The sequence below is a fragment of the Callorhinus ursinus genome, unplaced genomic scaffold, assembly GCF_003265705.2.
Source record: "Callorhinus ursinus isolate GAN/ISIS: 27379988/994484 unplaced genomic scaffold, GSC_fseal_2.0 scaffold27, whole genome shotgun sequence".
Lineage (NCBI taxonomy): Eukaryota > Metazoa > Chordata > Mammalia > Carnivora > Otariidae > Callorhinus > Callorhinus ursinus.
In genome coordinates, this window is record NW_027397089.1 from 7,746,812 (window position 1) to 7,766,300 (window position 19,489).

General features: G+C 39.8%; 1 protein-coding gene across 1 annotated transcript in view; it reads left to right on the forward strand.

Annotated features, from left to right (window-relative positions):
- The first annotated feature begins 3,040 nt into the window (after positions 1 to 3,040).
- Positions 3,041 to 19,489, forward strand: part of ITPR2 (inositol 1,4,5-trisphosphate receptor type 2) — a 497,992-nt gene continuing 481,543 nt past the window's right edge. The window contains exon 1 of the mRNA XM_025879725.2: positions 3,041 to 3,451. Coding sequence (XP_025735510.1) covers positions 3,360 to 3,451 — 92 coding nt within the window. The 5' untranslated portion in view covers positions 3,041 to 3,359. The remainder of the gene's footprint in view (positions 3,452 to 19,489) is intronic.

Here is a 19,489-nt window from a genome sequence, read left to right on the forward strand (position 1 = left end):
CCACCACTCCAGCAACCCTCAGTTTGTTTCCTGAGTTTAAGAGTCTCTTATGGTTTGTCCCCCTCTCTGGTTTCATCTTGTTTCATTTTTTTCCCTCCCTTCCCTTATGCTCCTCTGTCTTGTTTCTCAAATTCCTCCTATCAGTGAGATCATATACTTGTCTTTCTCTGATTGACTTATTTCGCTTGGCATAATACCCTCTACTTCCATCCATGTCGTTGCAAATGGCAAGATTTCGTTTTTTGTTTTTGGTTTTGTTTTTTTGATGGCTGCATAATATTCCATTGTATATATTTACCACATCTTCTTTATCCATTCATCTGTTGATGGACATCTAGGCTCTTTCCATAGTTTGGCTATTGTGGACATTGCTGCTATAAACATTGGGGTGCAGGTGCCCCTTCGGATCACTACATTTGTATCTTTGGGGTAAATACCCAGTAGTGCAATTGCTGGGTAATAGGGTAGTTCTATTTTCAACTTTTTGAGGATCCTCCATACTGTTTTCCAGAGCGGCTGCACCAGCTTACATTCCCACCAACAGGGTAGGAGGGTTCCCCTTTCTCCGCATCCTCGCCAACATCTGTTGTTTCCTGACTTGTTAATTTTAGCCATTCTGACAGGGGTGAGGTGGTATCTCATTGTGGTTTTGATTTTTATTTCCCTGATGCCGAGTGATGTTCAACACTTTTCATGTGTCTGTTGGCCATTTGGATGTCTTCTTTGCAGAAATGTCTGTTCATGTCTTCTGCCATTTCTTGATTGGATTATTTGTTCTTTGGGTGTTGAGTTTAAGAAGTTCTTTATAAATTTTGGATACTAGCCCTTTATCGGATATGTCATTTGCAAATATATTCTCCCAGTCTAGCAGAATCTTTTTAAGTTTCATCCATGTTGTAGCATGAATCAGTACTTCATTCCTTTTCATGGTCAGATAGTGTTCCACTATGTTTATCTATTCATCAGTTGATGGACATTTGGGAAATTTCCACTTTGGGCTTTTATGAATAAAGCTACTGTGAACATTTGTGTGTGTATATATATAGTTTCATTTCTCTTGGACATATACCTAGAGATGGAATTGCTGGGTCAAATGGTAACTCTGTTCAACTTTTTGAGGAAGTCCTAAACTGTTTTCCAAAGTGCTGTGCCATTTAACATTTCCTCTAGCAGTGTTTGAGAGTTCCAATATCCAAGGAAAGACATTTATGACTTTGAGCAATAATTGTTGAGCATCCATTACATGTATGGTACAGGACTACGCAGTATGGGCAACGATAGAATGTAATACACAGATCCCCTGGATAAACAGAAACCTCTATTTCCAGGGTCATCATTTTGTTCCATCTGAAGCTTTTAAATAGTTCATGTTCAATAACTTCGAGGCTCCAAACAGTAATACCATTTGTGGAGACAGAGGAGGGTTTCTATCATGTAACAGCCATTTCTAAGTTGCTAAGTACCCCTTTCCAAAGGAGAACACATAAGTAAAGAGATCTGTCAGCTGCATTGGAGGAAGATGACTGGGTCCAGTTTATCTCAATACTTACAGGCTTTGCGGGGGCACTTCCTGGATTCTGGGTCTGACAATCTATTCTCTTCTTTCCTGTAGGCTTTCTAAAACTACACATTTGAATATTAAGCTTATTTTTCTTTCATATTCCATTGTGTGATTTTAAGTCTCAACCCAAACCATCTCAGAACTAACTGTAAGATGTGTAAGACATCTCTGAACTATAAGTTTTGGTCAGTTGCACAATTTGACATACATCCCTCTACATGCCCCAGCCCCGTTCCTCTGCCTTTCTGTAAACCTTGCTCTGTGGAGATTACTCAAGGTCTCAATTCTTTAATTAGTTTGCTATTGTCATAACCCACATTCAAAAGAGTTTGCCTTCTCCAGGTCTTCCAGAAAGGGAGGGCTTCTAAAATGATAAGATGAGGGGTACAAAAGCAACAGAGGTGTGGAAACGTGTCCTGCCCCCACTTTCATTTGTGACTGCTAGAGTTTTAACAGTCAGCAGCTTTAAATGTAAACACACGAAGATTGTCAGTGAGATGATGACAGTAGGCTCACCCTTGGCTTGGAGTTAAGGAAGCACGGGAGGCGTGTCCTTGGAGACTGGAGAAGGTTCACAGCCACCGGTTGGCTACAAGAATTGCTGGATCCGCCAAGTGACGTTTACCTCCATGGAGGTTCCCGTCCACCTGGACATCTGCTGACAGGTCAAGTTTCACTAACGCCATATATTTGAGACAAAACCCAAAACTACATACTCCAAGTAAATACAGATCCACCTTCACCCACCCTTCCTTCCTTCCTTCCTTCCTTCCTTCCTTCCTTCCTTCCTTCCTTCCTTCCTTCCTTCCTCCCTCCCTCCCTCCCTCCCTCCCTCCCTCCCCCCTCTTTATTTTCTTTCTTTATTATGTATTTATTTATTCTTTATTTCTATTTCCCCCCTTACTTCAACACCTTCCTTTCCCTCGTCAGCAAATTACCCACCCCCACCCCAGCCATGGACTCCGGCTCCACCTTTTCATCTCCTGGCGTTTAGCTGGCTCACTCCACCGCTCGCGTCCTCCGCGTCTTCCGCGCCCGCCTCAAGGCCAATTGTCACCCTCCCTGCCCCCTTAAGAGCTCGGGGAAAATGTCTCGGCCCCGCCATCCTTCGCTTTCCCCGGCGGACATGTCGCACGCCAGGTCTGGACGCTCCAGGGCGGCTGTGAGGTGCCCTCTCCCCGGCTCGCGGCCCCCGCCGGCCCGCCAGCGCCCGCGGTACACCACAGCGCGCGGCCTCCCGGGTGGCCCGGCCTCCGCACAGTCGCCCCGCCCGGGTCCAGCTCCGCCCCCGGCCGCCGCTCGCTGATTGGCCTCCCACCCCCTCCCCCGGGCTCCTCTCCACCCCTCAGCCCAATGGGCATCGCCACCTGGTCCAAAAATTCCCCCGAGGGGACCGAGGGGCTCTGCAACCACCAGCAGCCTCCGGGCGCCGGGGACGGCCGCGGTGGGGCGCAGAGCGGGGAGGGGACACGGAGGGGGGAGCGGAGGAGGCGGGAGGAGGAGCAAAGGTGTTGGAGAGAAAACTTCTGAAAGGAACAGGAAACCTGCCGGGGAAGCGGCGGCTGCGGCTCTCGGGGCGCCGGGGCTGCGCACGTCGCGGGGTGTCCGCAGCAGCGGCTTCGCTCCTGGTCAGCTCCCCCGGCGCGGGGGCAGGGCTGAGCCACGACACTCGGTCACTCAGGCCGTGCCCTTCGCCGCCGCTGTCGGCGCTGCTGCCGTGCGCTCCGTTCCGCCTCTGCCGCGGCGGCTCCCCGGAGAAGGGAAGAGGAGGGACGTCTACTTTGGAGCATGAAGCAGCATGTCTGATAAAATGTCCAGCTTCCTCTACATAGGGGACATCGTGTCCCTGTACGCGGAGGGCTCGGTCAACGGCTTCATCAGCACCCTGGGGTAAGCCGGGGGGCGCGGGCTGGGCAGCGTCCGCGCTCCGTCTCCTGAACCGTCCCTGTCCCTGCTCGCGCCGCAGTGTCCCCCAGCTCCCTCGCGAGGGTGGCCGGGCCGCGCGGCTGGGTCTGTGCCCGCGGACAGCGCCGCGCGCTCGGCTCGCTCGCAGGAAGCTGCCCCGAGCGGCAAGACTTTCTCAGCAACTTCGTAATCTCAAGCTCAGAGACACATCAGAAAAGGAGGAAGTGATTCAAAAGCCCCGAGACAGGCCCTGCGAAGGAGTCTTCGCTAGCTTCTCCATGGGTTGTTTTCGTTAAAATGTTTGTTTTCCCTTAAAGGTAAAGCAAAACTGCACCTCTCGCCCGGTGTGCTAGCGACCACTCTCAAGCCCCTGTCCCTCGGAGCCGGGTTTCTAAGAGCAGGGGATGAAAGTCTGTGGCCTTGGACGTAAAACTCAAGCGATGTGGTGGTGAGCCAAAGTGTGGCTTTGCCCCTGAGGGGGTTGCTCACCATCCCCTCTCGGCTGAAGTAATTTCCTTTCGGCTTTGCCCATCGGGGACTTGCCCCCCGCTGTCAGGGGCAGCCTAGGTGCGAGTGCAGCGCTGTGACCCCCAGAGGTCTCTGAGGGCTTTCTGGGTTCCAGGACTCAGACGTGCTTTTCTCCTTCCCGGGCCCTTGGCCCACTGAAATCCTGAATCTCTCCTGGAACTCGGCCAAGTGCACGGCTCTTGAGATTCGAGTTGATTTATGAATGGGGGAAATATGTATGTAAACATAACATGTGCTAGTTAGTTAAATAGCACTTCCTTGATTACTAGCATTTTCTCTCTGTCCTGATTGTGAATACCAGTTAGCAGTTGAAATGCACTTGTGAATACCAGTTAGCAGTTGAAATGCACAAGGCAGTGTATTTTGATGCGCAGGCAGTTTTTGGGTTACCTTATGGTCTCAGTACTTCAGACTGCCCCGTCTTCAAGATTTCAGGCTGTGGAACTGGTGTTTCCACTCCTGGCTGGTCACTGTTTTCTGCTTGTAGGTTTTAGGGCACATGGCTGAACATGGCAGTGTCCTTGGACCGTGACTGCGAGCCGTATTATAACGGAGTGGTGCCTACTCGGCAGAGGACGAGGAAGTCATCAGTACTTAAACAGTTTGTGTTAATTGTGCATCTCCCCTAATAGGAGAAAGAAGGGAGGGAGATATAATTTAATCCCTTTAAGGTCACTGTTAATTGTGAAACTGAAGTGTGAAAGAAAAATATATCAATGGCAAGTACCTGTATTGGGTTTGTAAATCATAAGCTACAGATTGTTCCTGACAGAATTCACAGTATAAGGTCAGTTTTTGCTCCCCCAACATTTTGCAGATGAACTCTGCTGCACTTCACCTTTTCCCACCATAGACTCTCTGGGTGGTAGTTAAGCAGGAAATGCTCCAGGGCCAAATGTCTAGGGTCAAATCCTGGCAAATCCGCCTGTGAATCTTATGACCCTGGGCAAGTTACAGAATTGCTCTGTATCTCAGTTTCCTCATGTCTAGAAATGGGAACAATACTGGTTTCTATCTCATAGGGCTGTGTTGAGGAAGAAGGGAGTTAATATATGTAAAGTGCCTAGCCCAGTACCTGGCACGTAATAAGCACTTATGTGTTAGCTATTGTAATTATCACTACATTGGTGACTGTGGGCAATAGTTGTACTTGTAGACAAAATAATAAAAAGGACTAGGAATAGAGTATAAAACCTGGATAAATAAAGGGCCATGTTTTTGTAGTGTCTTGTTCAGCATTGATGCGTGTTTCTGTACCTATACTCACATAAGGCCAGAGATGGTAAATCAGTAAGCTACAACGTTGGTGGTTGTGGAGTTTCTCCTGTTCCTTTTAGAGATCAAGGGACTGAGGGGAAGAAAAATGAAGTGACTTGCCTAAGAAACAGAGGACATTCATGCCCCAAGCTGGAACTGTAACCCTGTCTCCAGATTCCCAGCAAAATGTGGGTTTCTTCGGTTACACATTATAATCCTTAAGCCTTGAGAAAAGTAAGCTCCACCTTTAACGTGGCATATGTTTCTAAAAATATTTATTTGTATTCAGTATTTCTTGCTGGTGATTTGAAAGTTGAGTTTCCTTAGAATGTGTGTAGTATTATTTTTCTGTTAACAAACTGAGTGTGGTTGAGGTTAATAGGACAAGACCTCTGTTTAGCTTGATTCTGCGGTATGGAAGGATCTTTAGAAATGCTGCCCTTGGTGAAGCTCGGTGCTTTGATTGGATATTCTTTTCTCTAACTTGTGGAGCTAAAGATTCATCTTAAAGTTTCTGATTTCTGTTTTAGCTTTTTATCTACCTGACACGTTTGATAGCATGATGGTTTTTTAAAATTCAGCCTAAGGGAGTAGTTAATGAGAACTTAGTTTACACAGCATTTCAAGGTAGTTCTTGGTAAAGATATTTGTCTGCAAATTAACATTTGCTTTTAACAGCACATAAAGGAGTTTTGGAGGATATGCATTATTATCATTTAGCTTTGGGGAAGTTTTGCAATCAGGTAATGAATTTTTCCGCTAAAAAAAAAAAATCAGTTTCACTCTATGAGAGTTTAGCAAGCTCCTCTTAGAGGTACTTCCTACTGGAAATGTGGGAGGATTTTCTTGGGCTCTGTGACCCAGCTTCTAAGTTTGATTTTTCAGTCTGTGAGAAATTAGAATGCCCCAGTTGCAAAGATTTGCATTTCCTCTTTTTTTCTCCAGTTATCCTTTAACCAATACTTACTTGATGTTTCTGAATCTCAAAGTGTTGCTGACTGACGTATTGTTCTCCCAGCTTGTGTAGGTGCCAGAGGGGCCTAATTTGTATTTTCTTACTTAACTGTTCATCTAAAGATCTATTTAGGAAACACATATTGATTTAAGGAAAACTTTAAATCCTATAGAATGATAATGGTGCATATATTTTAAGTAAATTTTTTTACTAATGGTAACTTTTAAGGTTGTTATTTTTTTATTTTTTAGAAAAGAAGGGAGGCAGTAGGGGCACCTGGGTGGCTCAGATGGTTAAACGTCTGCCTTCGGCTCAGGTCATGATCTCAGGGCCCTGGGATCGAGTCCCTTGTCGGGCTCCCTGCCCAGGGGGAGGGAGCTCCTCCCTCTCTCCCTCTGCCTGCAGCTCCCCCTGCTTGTGCTCTCTCTCTGACAAATAAATAAAATCTTAAGAAAAAAAAAAAAGAAGATGGGAGGGAGTTTTGGGATCTGCTGTACAATTTCAAATGTAGTGGTAATTGTTTCTTCTCCCCTTTAAAATTTTTGTTATCCTGAGATTTACTTCCTTGGTCATTGCCATATGTGACACTTCATATTTCTGGGTCCATCCACTTGACCAATGGTTAGATACCATACAGTGGAAATGAGCACAGCAGAACTTCCAGGACGGGTGGGATAGAGTCAGTGAAAAGGTACTGAACTCCTTCATTGTCTATCCTCCACATGGTTGAGAGGTTAGTAAATGACATGTGTGCATATGTGTATTTGTGTGTGTATGTATGTAAGTGATTGCTGCCTTTGGTTTGAGGTTTCTTCACAGGGTCTACCAAGAATCAACACCCACTAGTTAAGGTCTCAGGAAACCCTCAGGTGGCATCACGGATGCAGTTTCTACAAAGCATCATAATAATCTCTTAGCCAGAGTGACAGAAGATTGGACCCCTTATTTTTGTACTTTCTCATTTGATTTTGGCCAATTCAGTGAACTTTTCATTTCCTTTGTTTCCGTGTTCAATGATGGACGTTAGGTAGGGTGGTGGTGTGTCACATAGTTTATAATTCTGACATCATTCCTCGGATGAATAAAACTGTAAATGTGTATCTTTTATTGTTCCCAATTATAGTCCCTTGAATTTCCTTTCCTGATCTTTCACTCTGTTTCATGTTTTGAATATTTAAGTGTGTGCCGATTTGATTTATTATTATCTTTTCTGTTTGTCATTGAATTATGCTACTCTTATTATAGCTTTAAAAATCTTTCTCTTCCTAGGACTGTCTGATCAGTGAAGAGTCAAGCAGATGAGACAAGGAATGGTTATAGTCAAGTGTTATTTAGAATAATTTGTACGTTATCTTTAGTCTTCCAAATAGAACCCTTCAAGTTAGCAGCCAGTATTTCCTGCTAAGAGCTAGCTATATAAACTTAGCTTTGTTTTGGCTAAGGCATATGTTATTGTGATAAAAATATCTAAAAATCCATTGAATATTTGCATGCGTGTTCAGTGGGGAGGAAGAAGACAGTATAATCTTGAATACTTGGTTGTTTTGGAAAGTCTAAGGGTTAGTCGTGTCACGTTATGGAACTTGAAATCTGCTCAAGTACGAAGACAGTTTCTGAAGTGGTGAACATAAAGCCTATTTTAAGCTAACAGGTCGACTGTTTCTTAAACTTAGAAGTTATTCCATAACATTGCAGCTTTTAGACCCTCTCTTGTGGAGAGGGCTCAGTCAGGTAAAAAACCATCCCTCCTCAAATGCCCCTGATGCTTCCTTCTGATTGACTAGAATTCACAGGCAACTCCTTGGCCTCATTCTAGGTTTAACAGAAGATTTTTTTTTTTTTTTTGCATAGGTAGCATATTTCATAATCACATTTTCCCCTTGGAACTGTTCTTGTACAGATGGAATATAGACAGAATACGATAGACTCATAATTTAAAACTGAAATTCCAGGCACAGGGTTTCTCTTCATATATAAATCTAGAAGAAGAAGTAATAATGGACCTTTATGACAAATTTATAGCATAATAACAGAATGAATTTTACTCCTTTTTTTTTTTTAAACACCAGATCTTGGTAACAGATCATCAGATTATAATGAGAAGTGAAAGTTTAATGATCATTCATTCATTCATTCATTTATTTAATGGATAAAACTGTGCCTTTCAAATGTATTGATGCCTATTTTTTGTGGTTATCTTTCTTATCCCATGCAGATTTAGATAGGAAAGTTTTCAATATATGCCTTCAGAAAACCATAATTCTAATTGAAAAATACAAAACACTATATATGGAAAATAGTGAAAGAAAATAGAATAGCATATTAACGGTGGTGGTACTGCATGGTGAATGGATAGGTGATTTTCATTTTCATTTTTGTATCTCCTGTATTCTCAGATTCTAGATATGTTTCTTTAATTAAATGTCTATTACTGGTATTGTCAGAAGAGTTAGCTAAAGTGAAAGTGATATTTTTAAGGATTCTTCAGTTTCTTATTACTGTTGGTCAACAATATTTATCTTTTTTTTTTAAGATTTTATTTATTTATTTGCCAGAGAGAGAGAGACAGAGGAAGAGAGCATGACAGAGCGAGCACAAGCAGGGAGAAGCAGACTGCGTGCTGAGCAGGGAGCCTGATGCGGGACTCGATCCCAGGACCCTGAGATCGTGACCTGAGCTGAAGGCAGATGCTTAATTGACAGAGTCACTCAGGTGTCCCAACAGTATTTATCTTAAAAAGCATAAATCAAGTATTGTCCTGGTCATGGTCAGTGAAGGAAACCTACAAACTAGGACAGTGCGTGTTGCTGAAATAGATGGTCATATGTCTACCCTAAACCAAATTTGTTCCTTGCTATTACTAGTATTGAAAGTGTATTATGGAAAAATGTTTGACCAGTAATGCTGAGCAATTATAAATGATTGATTTAACTTATGCACTAACTCGATAGTTTGTTTTATCTTAGAAGTCTGTTTATGCATGTAAGAAGTATGCACTTTAGCATGGCTGACTTGTCGATGTTTGGAATCTCAGTAGTCACTATACTTTTATTTCCTGAGTCACCCTCTACAGGCAATAGTTTGTGAAGGATTTCTTTTTGGGTATGTATGATTGAAATGTTTTTATTAAGTATCTTTTTTTTAAAGATTTTATTTATTTGTTTGACAGAGAGAGACACAGCGAGAGAGGGAACACAAGCAGGGGAAGTGGGAGAGGGAGAAGCAGGCTTCCCGCCGAGCAGCGAGCCCGATGGGGGGCTCGATCCCAGGACCCTGGGACCATAACCTGAGCTGAAGGCAGACGCTTAACCAACTGAGCCACCCAGACATCCCAGAGATGCTAGATCTTATACTGTGTTTAATTATTATCTCAAAAACTAAAACTGTTGGGGTGCCTGGGTGGCTCAGTCAGTTAAGCCTCTGCTTTTGGCTCAGGTCATGATCCCAGGGTCCTGGGATTAAGCCCCACATCTGGCTTAGCAGGGAGTCTGCTTCTCTCTCTGCCTCCCCCTGCCCCGCTCATGCTTGCCTGCTTGCTCACTCTCTCTCTCTCAAATAAATAAATAAAATAAAAATCTTAAAAAAACCACAAAAAACTAAAACTGTCTTTGAGAATTCATAATATGAGATTCCTTTGAGAACTTGGCTAGGATCTATGGGAGTAAATGTATTGACACCTTCTTTGCTCTTAGTGCTATAAATGCCACAAGGTAAGGAACTATCATTTTAATCTTTGTATGCTTAGCACCTCACACAATTCCTGTTTAATAAATATTTATGAAGTAACTAGTGGTTACTAGTTACCATTAGTAACTAGTGATGGAGGTAAGGCTGATACTGAATAACCACAACATGAGGCAATTCTTTTCAAATGTCATAAAGATGATTAAAAACAGTATCATAAAGAAGTCAGAAGAGGATTCATTGCTTCTGGCTGGTATGATGTGGGGAGGGCTTCGAGGAGGAGGTGGTTTTTAAGCTGAACTTTGAAAGATCATTAGGATGGATATTTGTCTCAAATCCATACCCACAATTTGATCATTATATTCTTGGTACTTTTTTCTTCTGTTGAAAAAGAAGCTTGGTGAAATTTTACTGTCCATTTGATAGCTCCAAAAAAGGATGGAAACAATTTGATATTTTTGAGTTATGAAAACATAGAAGAGATGATCTGAAAACATACTTTATGCTTATTTACCAAATATGAGAAGTTTAAATTTGGTTCAGACCCTCTAAGTTTTTGCCTCATACTGCCTGTGACTGTTCAACACACACACACATTCTCACTTGGTATAGGATATCTTTCATAGATTCCCATGAACACAGGGAAAGAGTTAGGAAGTGAACAAAGCATAATCTGAATACATGCCTAAATTCTTAGAATTCAAATGTGTTATTGAGGTTCTATCTATTAGTAAGGTATTTGAGCTATTATTAAAATAGCCTCATAAAAAGTTTCTTTGTGTGGGGCGCCTGAGTGGCTCAGTCGATTAAACATCTGCCTTCAGCTCAGGTCATGATCTGGGGTCCTGGGATCGAGCCCCATGTTGGGCTCCCTGCTCAGCGGGGAGCCTGCTTCTCCCTTTCCCTTTTCTCCTCCTCTCTTGTGCTCTCTCTCTCTCTCTGTCAAATAAATAAAATCTTAAAAAAAAAATTTCTTTGTGAAAATTACAAAATGCTGGACTTTTATTATGTATGAGTTATGCAAAACACTTCCTCAATAGAGTCCTAGAGAAAACTGAAGTTTTTAATTAAGTAATTCCTAGATATCTAGCTCTCCAAGGCCTTGTGGTAATGACTAATTTTAAAACAGTCACTAAGAGTAGGCACTACTCCTCTCCACATCTTATCTCCTATTGAAAAGAGGATTCTTCAAATTATGCAAGGATCGTCAGAGCTAAATATAAGAGCATAAACAAACAGAACCCACAACAAGCCAAAAAATAAAACTGGACCATAAAGTTGTTGATTGACTTTTCTGGTGGCAAATCAAATTGTATTACAGGTGTCTCCTACTATCTGAAAGTTCATTTTATCCCATTTCACTTTTACAAAAGACCTACATTCATACCTGTCTTCACTAATTGAAAGAAATCCAAAGAGGATTTTTGCTTTTATGAAATGGTAATTGCTTCTTTGCTTTATGCCATTTTGGCTTTTGAAAGGTTTCATAGGAATGCTCTACTTTCTGATGGGGGGGTGGGGAGGAAACCTGTTTTTTGTGAAAATCTCAGAGAATAAAATGATGTTTCAACTCGCATTTAGTTAAATTATTTACAAACCTTGTATTGAATTGTCTTGGGACTCTGGAAAAAACAATCTATCAGTACCCTTTGCTATCTTAATTCTTACTACCTGATCTCAAAAGCCCAAAAGATTTGGAAAGCAAAAGATACGTGTATATCATTTTCCCATATGGATAAAGCCTAAGAATCAGAAGTCTATAATATATTAGAAATAAGGTTCTTTTGTTTGTAAGGAACAGAAACCATCTCTGGCTAGCTTAAGCAAAGAAGGAAATGTTAATTATAAGGATACTGGAGGAGCTCCAAGAAATTGAATGATGAGCTCGACAACTGAGCAGTAAGAAAGGCAGAAACCCAAGGCTGCTCTGGGAATCTAAATAGCAAAACTTTCTCTGAGTCCTGCCTTTCACAAGACTTGGGTCCAGCAATTCCTATACTCTGCGTCTTTCTTCTTAAATTTCAGAATATCGAGTGATGGAATTTGGCTCCATTTGGATTATTCGCTTATGTGAATGAAGGAAGTCACAATGGCAGATTTGATTACCAGAGAAATCACTGAGCAGGGCTCTCTGATTTCTGCCGGCTTCTGGGCAGTCTGGTAAGGGAGAGAGAGAGAGAGCCAAGAGGAGTGTGAGCTTAGATCACCACTTAGTAGGTAAATTAATAGTAACTTCTTAGCGCTTTCCTAAATAGTAAATGTGGGAAAATATCTATAACATACAATTTACCATCTTAACCATTTTAAGTGTAAAATTCAGTGGCATTCATCACATTCACAATGTTATGCAACCATCACTAGTATCCATTTTCAGAACTTTTTCATCATCCCAGACGGAAACTCTGTACCCTTTAGACAATCACTCTGTCCACGTCCCCTCCTCCTCTCTCTAACTCCTAGTCTACTTTCTGTCTCTATGAATTTACCCATTCTAGGTGCCCCACATAAGTGGAATCATCCTTTTGTGTCCGGGCTTATTTACTAAGCATAATGTTTTCAAGAATCATCCATGTTGTAGCACGTACCAGTACTCCATTCCTTTTTATTGCCAAACAGTATCCTATTGTAAGGACTTAGCATGTTGTGTCTCTCTATTTATCAGTTGATGGATCTTTGAGGTTGATTCTACTTTTTAAGTATTATTAATGATGCTGCTATGAATAGTCTTGTACAGGTTTTTTTGTGTATACATATTTTTAATTCTTCTATTAGGTATATACCTAGCAGTGGAATTGGTGGGTCATTGGTAACATATTTAACATTTTGCCTCAGCCTTTCCTATTCTCCTTATCCTGCTTTACCTTCCCCCCCATACTATCTTATTACATACCAGATAATTTACTATTTAAATATCCATTGTTTATCATCTGTCTATAAAGTCTTTGAAGGCAGGGATTTTTCTGTTTTGTCACTGAGTATCTCAAGTGCTTGGCTCTATATTCTCAAATCTCTAAGTAGCTGTTAACATCAGTCCTTCTCTGGAAAAAAGTCAATGTAATTGTTCTTCTTATTAAATGTTTTGAGAATCCATATAGGTAATTCTTTTAAAACAGATGAAAATTGGCATTAGTTTTATGGTGCCATTAAATCTTACTATAATAGGTAGTTTAATAATCTCTTGGGTCATATCGCTGCACTTACCTGGCCCAATATATGATAAAACCTACAGTCTGGAAAAGTAATGTATATAGCCTTATTTAATGGTTTCCATGTTATAGCCACATTAAAGAAAAGTTGATATTTCTGAAAGTTCAGTTTTGTTTTTAATGTGTGCAAAGGGTGAATTTGTAAGCATTTTATGAGACAGTTTCTTACTTTAAATCAGCTCTTTCTCTTTGTGGATATTATATAACACATGCAGAGAGACACTTTTTATTTTAACTGCTATTGGCAAAGAAGTTTAGTTGGAAATAATTTGCTAATATGAAACCAGAGAATAGTTGGGGAATTTATAGAACTTAAGAAAAATAAAAGAGAGCATATGACAACTTGTAATTTTTATTTTTGAAATTTAGGAATAAGTTCTGGAAAAGGATAAGCATTTAAATACACGTTGAAGAGGGCAAGTTGCAGTATTTTTTTTCTTCATTAATTTATATTCTGTCTATTGACTGAGTCTGTTAGAATGTGCTTTGCCTCAAGCTTATTCAAAAATATACATGTTTGGCCATTCTCTTTAAGAACTTAAAATTCTCCAGTGTTGTTATTTGCTCTTATTCTTGGAATCTTCACTGGTAGCAATGTACAAATAAGAACTTCTTTGAAGCGTATTTGTATTTGCATATAGGACAGAGAAATAAAGTGAAAAATATAGATATGTACAAATTACAAAATAATTTAAAAAGTAAAACAATGTCATTCTATTTCCTCTAGTTGTAATGTGCCATGATCTTCTATGATAGGTGTTTAAAATATAATATCTTTAGAAAAATACTTTTGAGGTGAAAGATACAAAACATTATCGGGGTTTTGCTTCATTTCTGTAATGTCCAAATTAATTCAGTGGAAGCACATCATACCAATTAAAGACAGTGACTTAAAAAGTATATTACACAAATCACCAACATAGTTACATTAGGGATCCAAAATAAGTTAATGATTTAAGGACTAGTAACTTGTGTTTGGCTAAAGTGTTCAAGGTCATTACTGATATCAGGGACATAACTACTTAAACATTTGCATTTCAAGTAGATTTTTGGCTTCAACCATGTTTTCAAAGAGGGTAGTTTCAAACCTGGTGTGTTAAAATAGGCAGGAAATGTAAAGAAAGGAATTTTGTTGTACTAAAGACTCTATAGTTGTGGCTAGGAATGGTAAACTAAATATTGTGACATTTTAAGTCAAATTAAGCCTCATTGTCAATGAAAGAGTTATTTAAAACTTATTAAATTAATCCATCTCTCCCATCTCTAGGATTAATAACAAATGAGAAAAGGGCCTTTATTTACCTTTCTTCCCTATTTACCTGGCAGGACATGATTTAATAGTTGAGTTCCAATTCTAAACTCATGTGAAGAATGAGCTTCCTTCCCTGATCAGTACAAATGAAGTCATTGTTACCTGTTAGAGTGAAACCCAGTGCTTATTTCCAGTCTTAGCTGCTAAAGAATCTTTCAGAAAGTCTTTTAAAATATTATCAAATTGCAAGTATAAAAACACTGTTATTATTGAGGAAACTGGATAAAGAATTGTTTAGGTAAATAGTCATGTAGGAGTTTTGAGAGGCAGTAATTACTTTGGGAATAGTATATAAAGTTATACTGTGACAGTTTTCTAAAGAGTAGGTCAACATTCATTTTGCACATTTTTTTTTCCAAAATGGAAGTTGTAATTAATGTGATAAACTCTAAAGAATTGATGCCAACTGCATCGTTTAGTTTGAGCTCTGTTCAATTTAGCAAAATGCATTTTTATTGCAATTTCCATATCAGAGACTGCTAGTTACTCCCTCAAATTCATTTTTCCTTTCTTCCATACTAACAGAAGTATTTGAGTTTGTGGGTGACTAGAATAAAGACCACATTTCCCAGCCTTCCGTGCAGCCAGGGTGATCATGTACTATACTTTGAGGTCAGACCTTTAAAGGAAGCTTTTGCTGCCCTCTCCCCTCCCCTCCCCTCCCCCCACTCAGTTAATTGTAATATGGGCAGGTAAGAAGCCATCTTGAATCATGCTGATGTGACCAATATATTGGGAATAATCGAGCATCAATAAATGAACCTGTTCTCTGGACATCCTGGCTCGACTATATTCTAACAGAAGATGGAACTGGATAGGAAGACAAAGGCCAGAACATATATTCCCCATTAGGTAATGTGAAGACATTGAAGGATTTTGAAGGAGAGTGAAATGATCAGGTTTTGCTCTAGGAGGATCAGACAGTGGTAAAGAGAAAGAATAGAATGAGGTTGCAAATGGTAGGCATAGGAGGAATCAGGGTCTAAATGAAGCAGCCTGAACCAAGGAGCTATACTGGGGATGAAAAGTAACTTGTCTTGGAATCACTGAAGGGACAACAGTGTTTCACTTTAGACCCAAAAAGTTTTACAGATTAAAATATTCGTTGTGACTTTTGAACGCTTTATTTTAAAAATGGAACACGTAGACTTGAGAGTTTGTCTTTCATTTGCTTATGTATGGATAAAAGGTCTTTAAGCCCAGTGCAACTTCAGGCTTTTCTGGACTCTGACATTACAAGCCTCATCTTGTTCCATGCTTTCTTCCCTGGTTCTCTGCTTCGGGCACAATGCCTCCCCCCACCCCCACCACCTTTTTTAGTTGCGTATACGTTCTGAGTTCCCTCTTACCACAGGGCCTTTTTACATGTTTTCTCGTCTGTCTGGTAGGTTTCCCTGCTTAAACCTTTGCCTTTTACCTAATTTATACCTAACCTATTCATCATTCAGATTTCAGCTCACTGACCGTTCTGCAGTGAACTTTTCCTGATCTCCCAGACTGTGTGAGCTCCTTTTCTGTATGCTCATATAGCACCATATTTTTTCCCTTCAGAAAATTTATCACAGTTGTAGTTTTAATTTTACTTAAGCTCTGTAAGGGCAGAGCCCATCTGGTTTTGTTCACAATTATGTCCCTAATGCTGCACACAGTATCTGTCAGATAATAGGTACTCAAGAAATTGAGTTTGGTTCAGACAAACCTGATTTCAAATTACAACTCTAGTCTTCTTGGTATGACCTTAAGAAGTTACTTAATACTGAAACCTCTATTTCTTTATCTGTAAAGTGGGATTATTGCTTAGGTTATACTATTGCCATGAGATTAGTGGCAATTAACATTGTGAAACACTTAGTAAGCATCAAACCCTTAGCATCAGGCACCTAAATTAAATAGGTAGAAACCACTGTTACTACTATTGCTATTATTGTTATTACATCCAAAAAATCAGCATGAGTCTCTTTTTGGAAGCTTGGTTAAGTTCATAGTGCATTGATGTTGAAAGTTCTGTTGCATTATGTTTATAAAATTTTGCAGTAAACCAACTTAAGCTGGTATTTGTTTAATAGGCTGTTCAAAGGCACAGTGCCTTATCTATTTTTTTTTTTTTTTTGGTTTTGGCTTTTTTTTTCTTCCTTACTTTGATAATGCAGGTTACTAAACTGCAGGCACTTATATTTATCTTTTTTTAATTATTTATTTATTTTTATTATGTTGTATTTATCTTTTATTAGCGGTTTGATGCCTGCTATCCTTTTGATGTAATGCAAACACCTGAAGTGTATCAACATTAGTAATAACCTTAGATTTGCTTGGCATATATATGCCCTATCTTCCTTGGCTAGAATTTTCAAGTCTTGTTACATTTTAAAGACAACCTGTTATTTTAGTTGCTAACATTTCTTCCCTGGTAGAACATAGTGGTAAAAGGAAACAATTCTATTTTATTTATTGAACCAAAAAACAAATGTTTACTTTGGAGCCATTAGGGTAGAGATTTTGCACAATTTTCCACTGGACAGCTTCTCTAGTTTCCTAGTGGCCAAGAACTCCTAATGAACATCTGTGACTGGTAGAGGGATTAGCAAAAACATTGATCTAATTTGGGTAATTAATCAGTTTATAAATAAAAAAGTTTGCCTAGGATAATCTTGTTAAATTTTGAATAGTGACTAATCAAATGATGATGTTTACTTATCCTGGGAATACTAATGATTTTTAGACAAAATCAGAGGGATCTGAAAGGCATGGCGAGTGTTCTTACTGCTGCCTCTTGGATATACCTAATGAACAAAAATATGCAGGCTCTAGCTTTCTTTTAGTTATGCCATAAAAGGAGATTTTACTATTACTGGAATCTTAGTATATATATGCACACAAACTATTGAAGAATCCTTGTAAATAAAAGCATTAAAGGAAAACACTTAAAAACCCCCTCTTTATAAACTCCGTTGAAAGTTTCTCCATGATGCTTCCTTTCAGCTAACATAAATTCCTTTTGTTGCAGTTTATACCAGTTTGCTATTTCTAGTCCTACTGGAGTAATGGATAAGAGCTCCAAACATGTCACATTCCTTGTTATGACAGAAATAGTGAATCTGAAGACCCTTTATTAGTCAGGGTGCAAGAAATTGAGGACCCAACTGGAACAATTGTCAGCAAAGAGAACTTTGTAATCAAGGTAACTGAAGAGTAGGCATAGCACTGTTATAGACTCTATCCCTTGATTCTGTTTTATCATGAGCGTTAATTCCATCCTCAGGCAAGCTTCCGCCTATGGTGCCAGCATGGCTGCTAGCAGTTTCTGCCTTACAGTACCCTACCCTCTTACACCCAGAGCTGAAAAGAGTGCCTCATTTCCTCAGACCCCAGAAGTACAGCAGTCATCACTGTTGCTCGACTGGGATAATGGTCCTGTCTTCAGCCAAACACTGTGGCTAGGGGATGAGATGCTCTGCTTACAGAGATGACATCATCATGCCCTGAGTGGGAGAAGAAGAGCCCTCCTCCAGTATTCTGTCAGGGTTCTGCTGCCAGAGAAAGGCAGTGGATGCTGGAAAGGCAAAGACAACACATGCCCAACTGCAGCCAAATAGGATTACCCCTTAACTTCCAGGAAGCCATATTTCCTATGTCCTTACAATCAGATTTTCAATTTTTTTAATTTTTTTAATTTTTTTTAAAAGATTTTATTTATTTATTTGAGAGAGAGAGAATGAGAGACAGAGAGCATGAGAGTCAGAGGGAGAAGCAGACTCCCCGCTGAGCAGGGACCCCGATGTGGGACTCGATCCCGGGACTCCAGGATCATGACCTGAGCCGAAGGCAGTCGCTCAACCAACTGAGCCACCGAGGCACCCCAAATGAGAAAACTTTAATTACCTTTCGTGCTTCTAGAAGACTATTCTCTTTCCAGTTTACTACTTTTGGGCTTTTTATACTAGCACTGTTTTAGGCGCAGTTTACTGCCTGATGAAAAGGAGGATTATCTGAATACTTTTACATGCTGTAGTAAAGCCTCAAGTCTGGTCCAGTCTAACCTTCTTTGGCATCAGGTCTTGAAGGAAGGGACTCTGAGGAAGTCAAAGGGTGGGGGTCATGGTGTGGGGTCAGAGGGAAGGCAACAGTTTATTGCACCTAAATAATACCTCAGTAACGTTGCTACAAAATAAAAAAAAGGGGGAGTTTATGAAACAGACTTTTTCAAAAAAAGTACATTATTCATAAGCACATGAATAAACATGCTTTGAGACATGAATCTCTTCCATGAAAGTATATACATGAGAATCTCTATTTCTTACAGTACATTTTATTGTGACTGTATTTCCTTTTAATGTAGATAGCTTTTGTTCAGGCACAAGTAGTTTATCCACTTGATGGGGTAATTGTGGCACCTTATGTGCACACAGTGTACGTGAATTAATTATTATTGTGGAGATGTATAAAAAGCAGGGTGTAATATAGCAGGATTTAAAATACAGATTCTGAGATAATAAATCATTAGTTCAGATCTCAAAAATTAGAAAATTTTATTGCAAAAAATACTTTCGATTAAAAATTCCCCTGTAAAACAAATGTATTTTGTGCCAGAGCTAGATATGAATTATGATTCCTAATTAATATATAATATTGAAATGTGATCTTTGTGTAACCTTTTCAGAAATGGCACAGAAAATTTTTCTAACTCTTAAAAGTCTGTCTTCAACTCATTTTTTCCCTCCTATTTTAATATTTAAAACTTGGGTCCACTTTGAACTACTGAAGAAATTGGTTAGTTATGATATAATTATCTAGAAATCATATTTAATTTCAAGGTTGAAATCAAATCATTAAGTAAATAGATGTTTGATAATGAGCTTTTAAAGGCAATGTGGATTTTGGAAAAGCTGTTGAAGTGCTCAGGTTTGAATTCTATTCTACCCTGAAGAGGTTCTGAGAACTTGGACAAAGTATTTAATATCAATTCAGTTCCCCATCTTTAAATTGGGAGTACTAATTATATGTGTGTCCTCTGTTCCTCAGTGGTTCTCTGGGGGTATGAAATGATGTTATGCCTGTGTGAATGTTTGGAAAGCTATACAGGT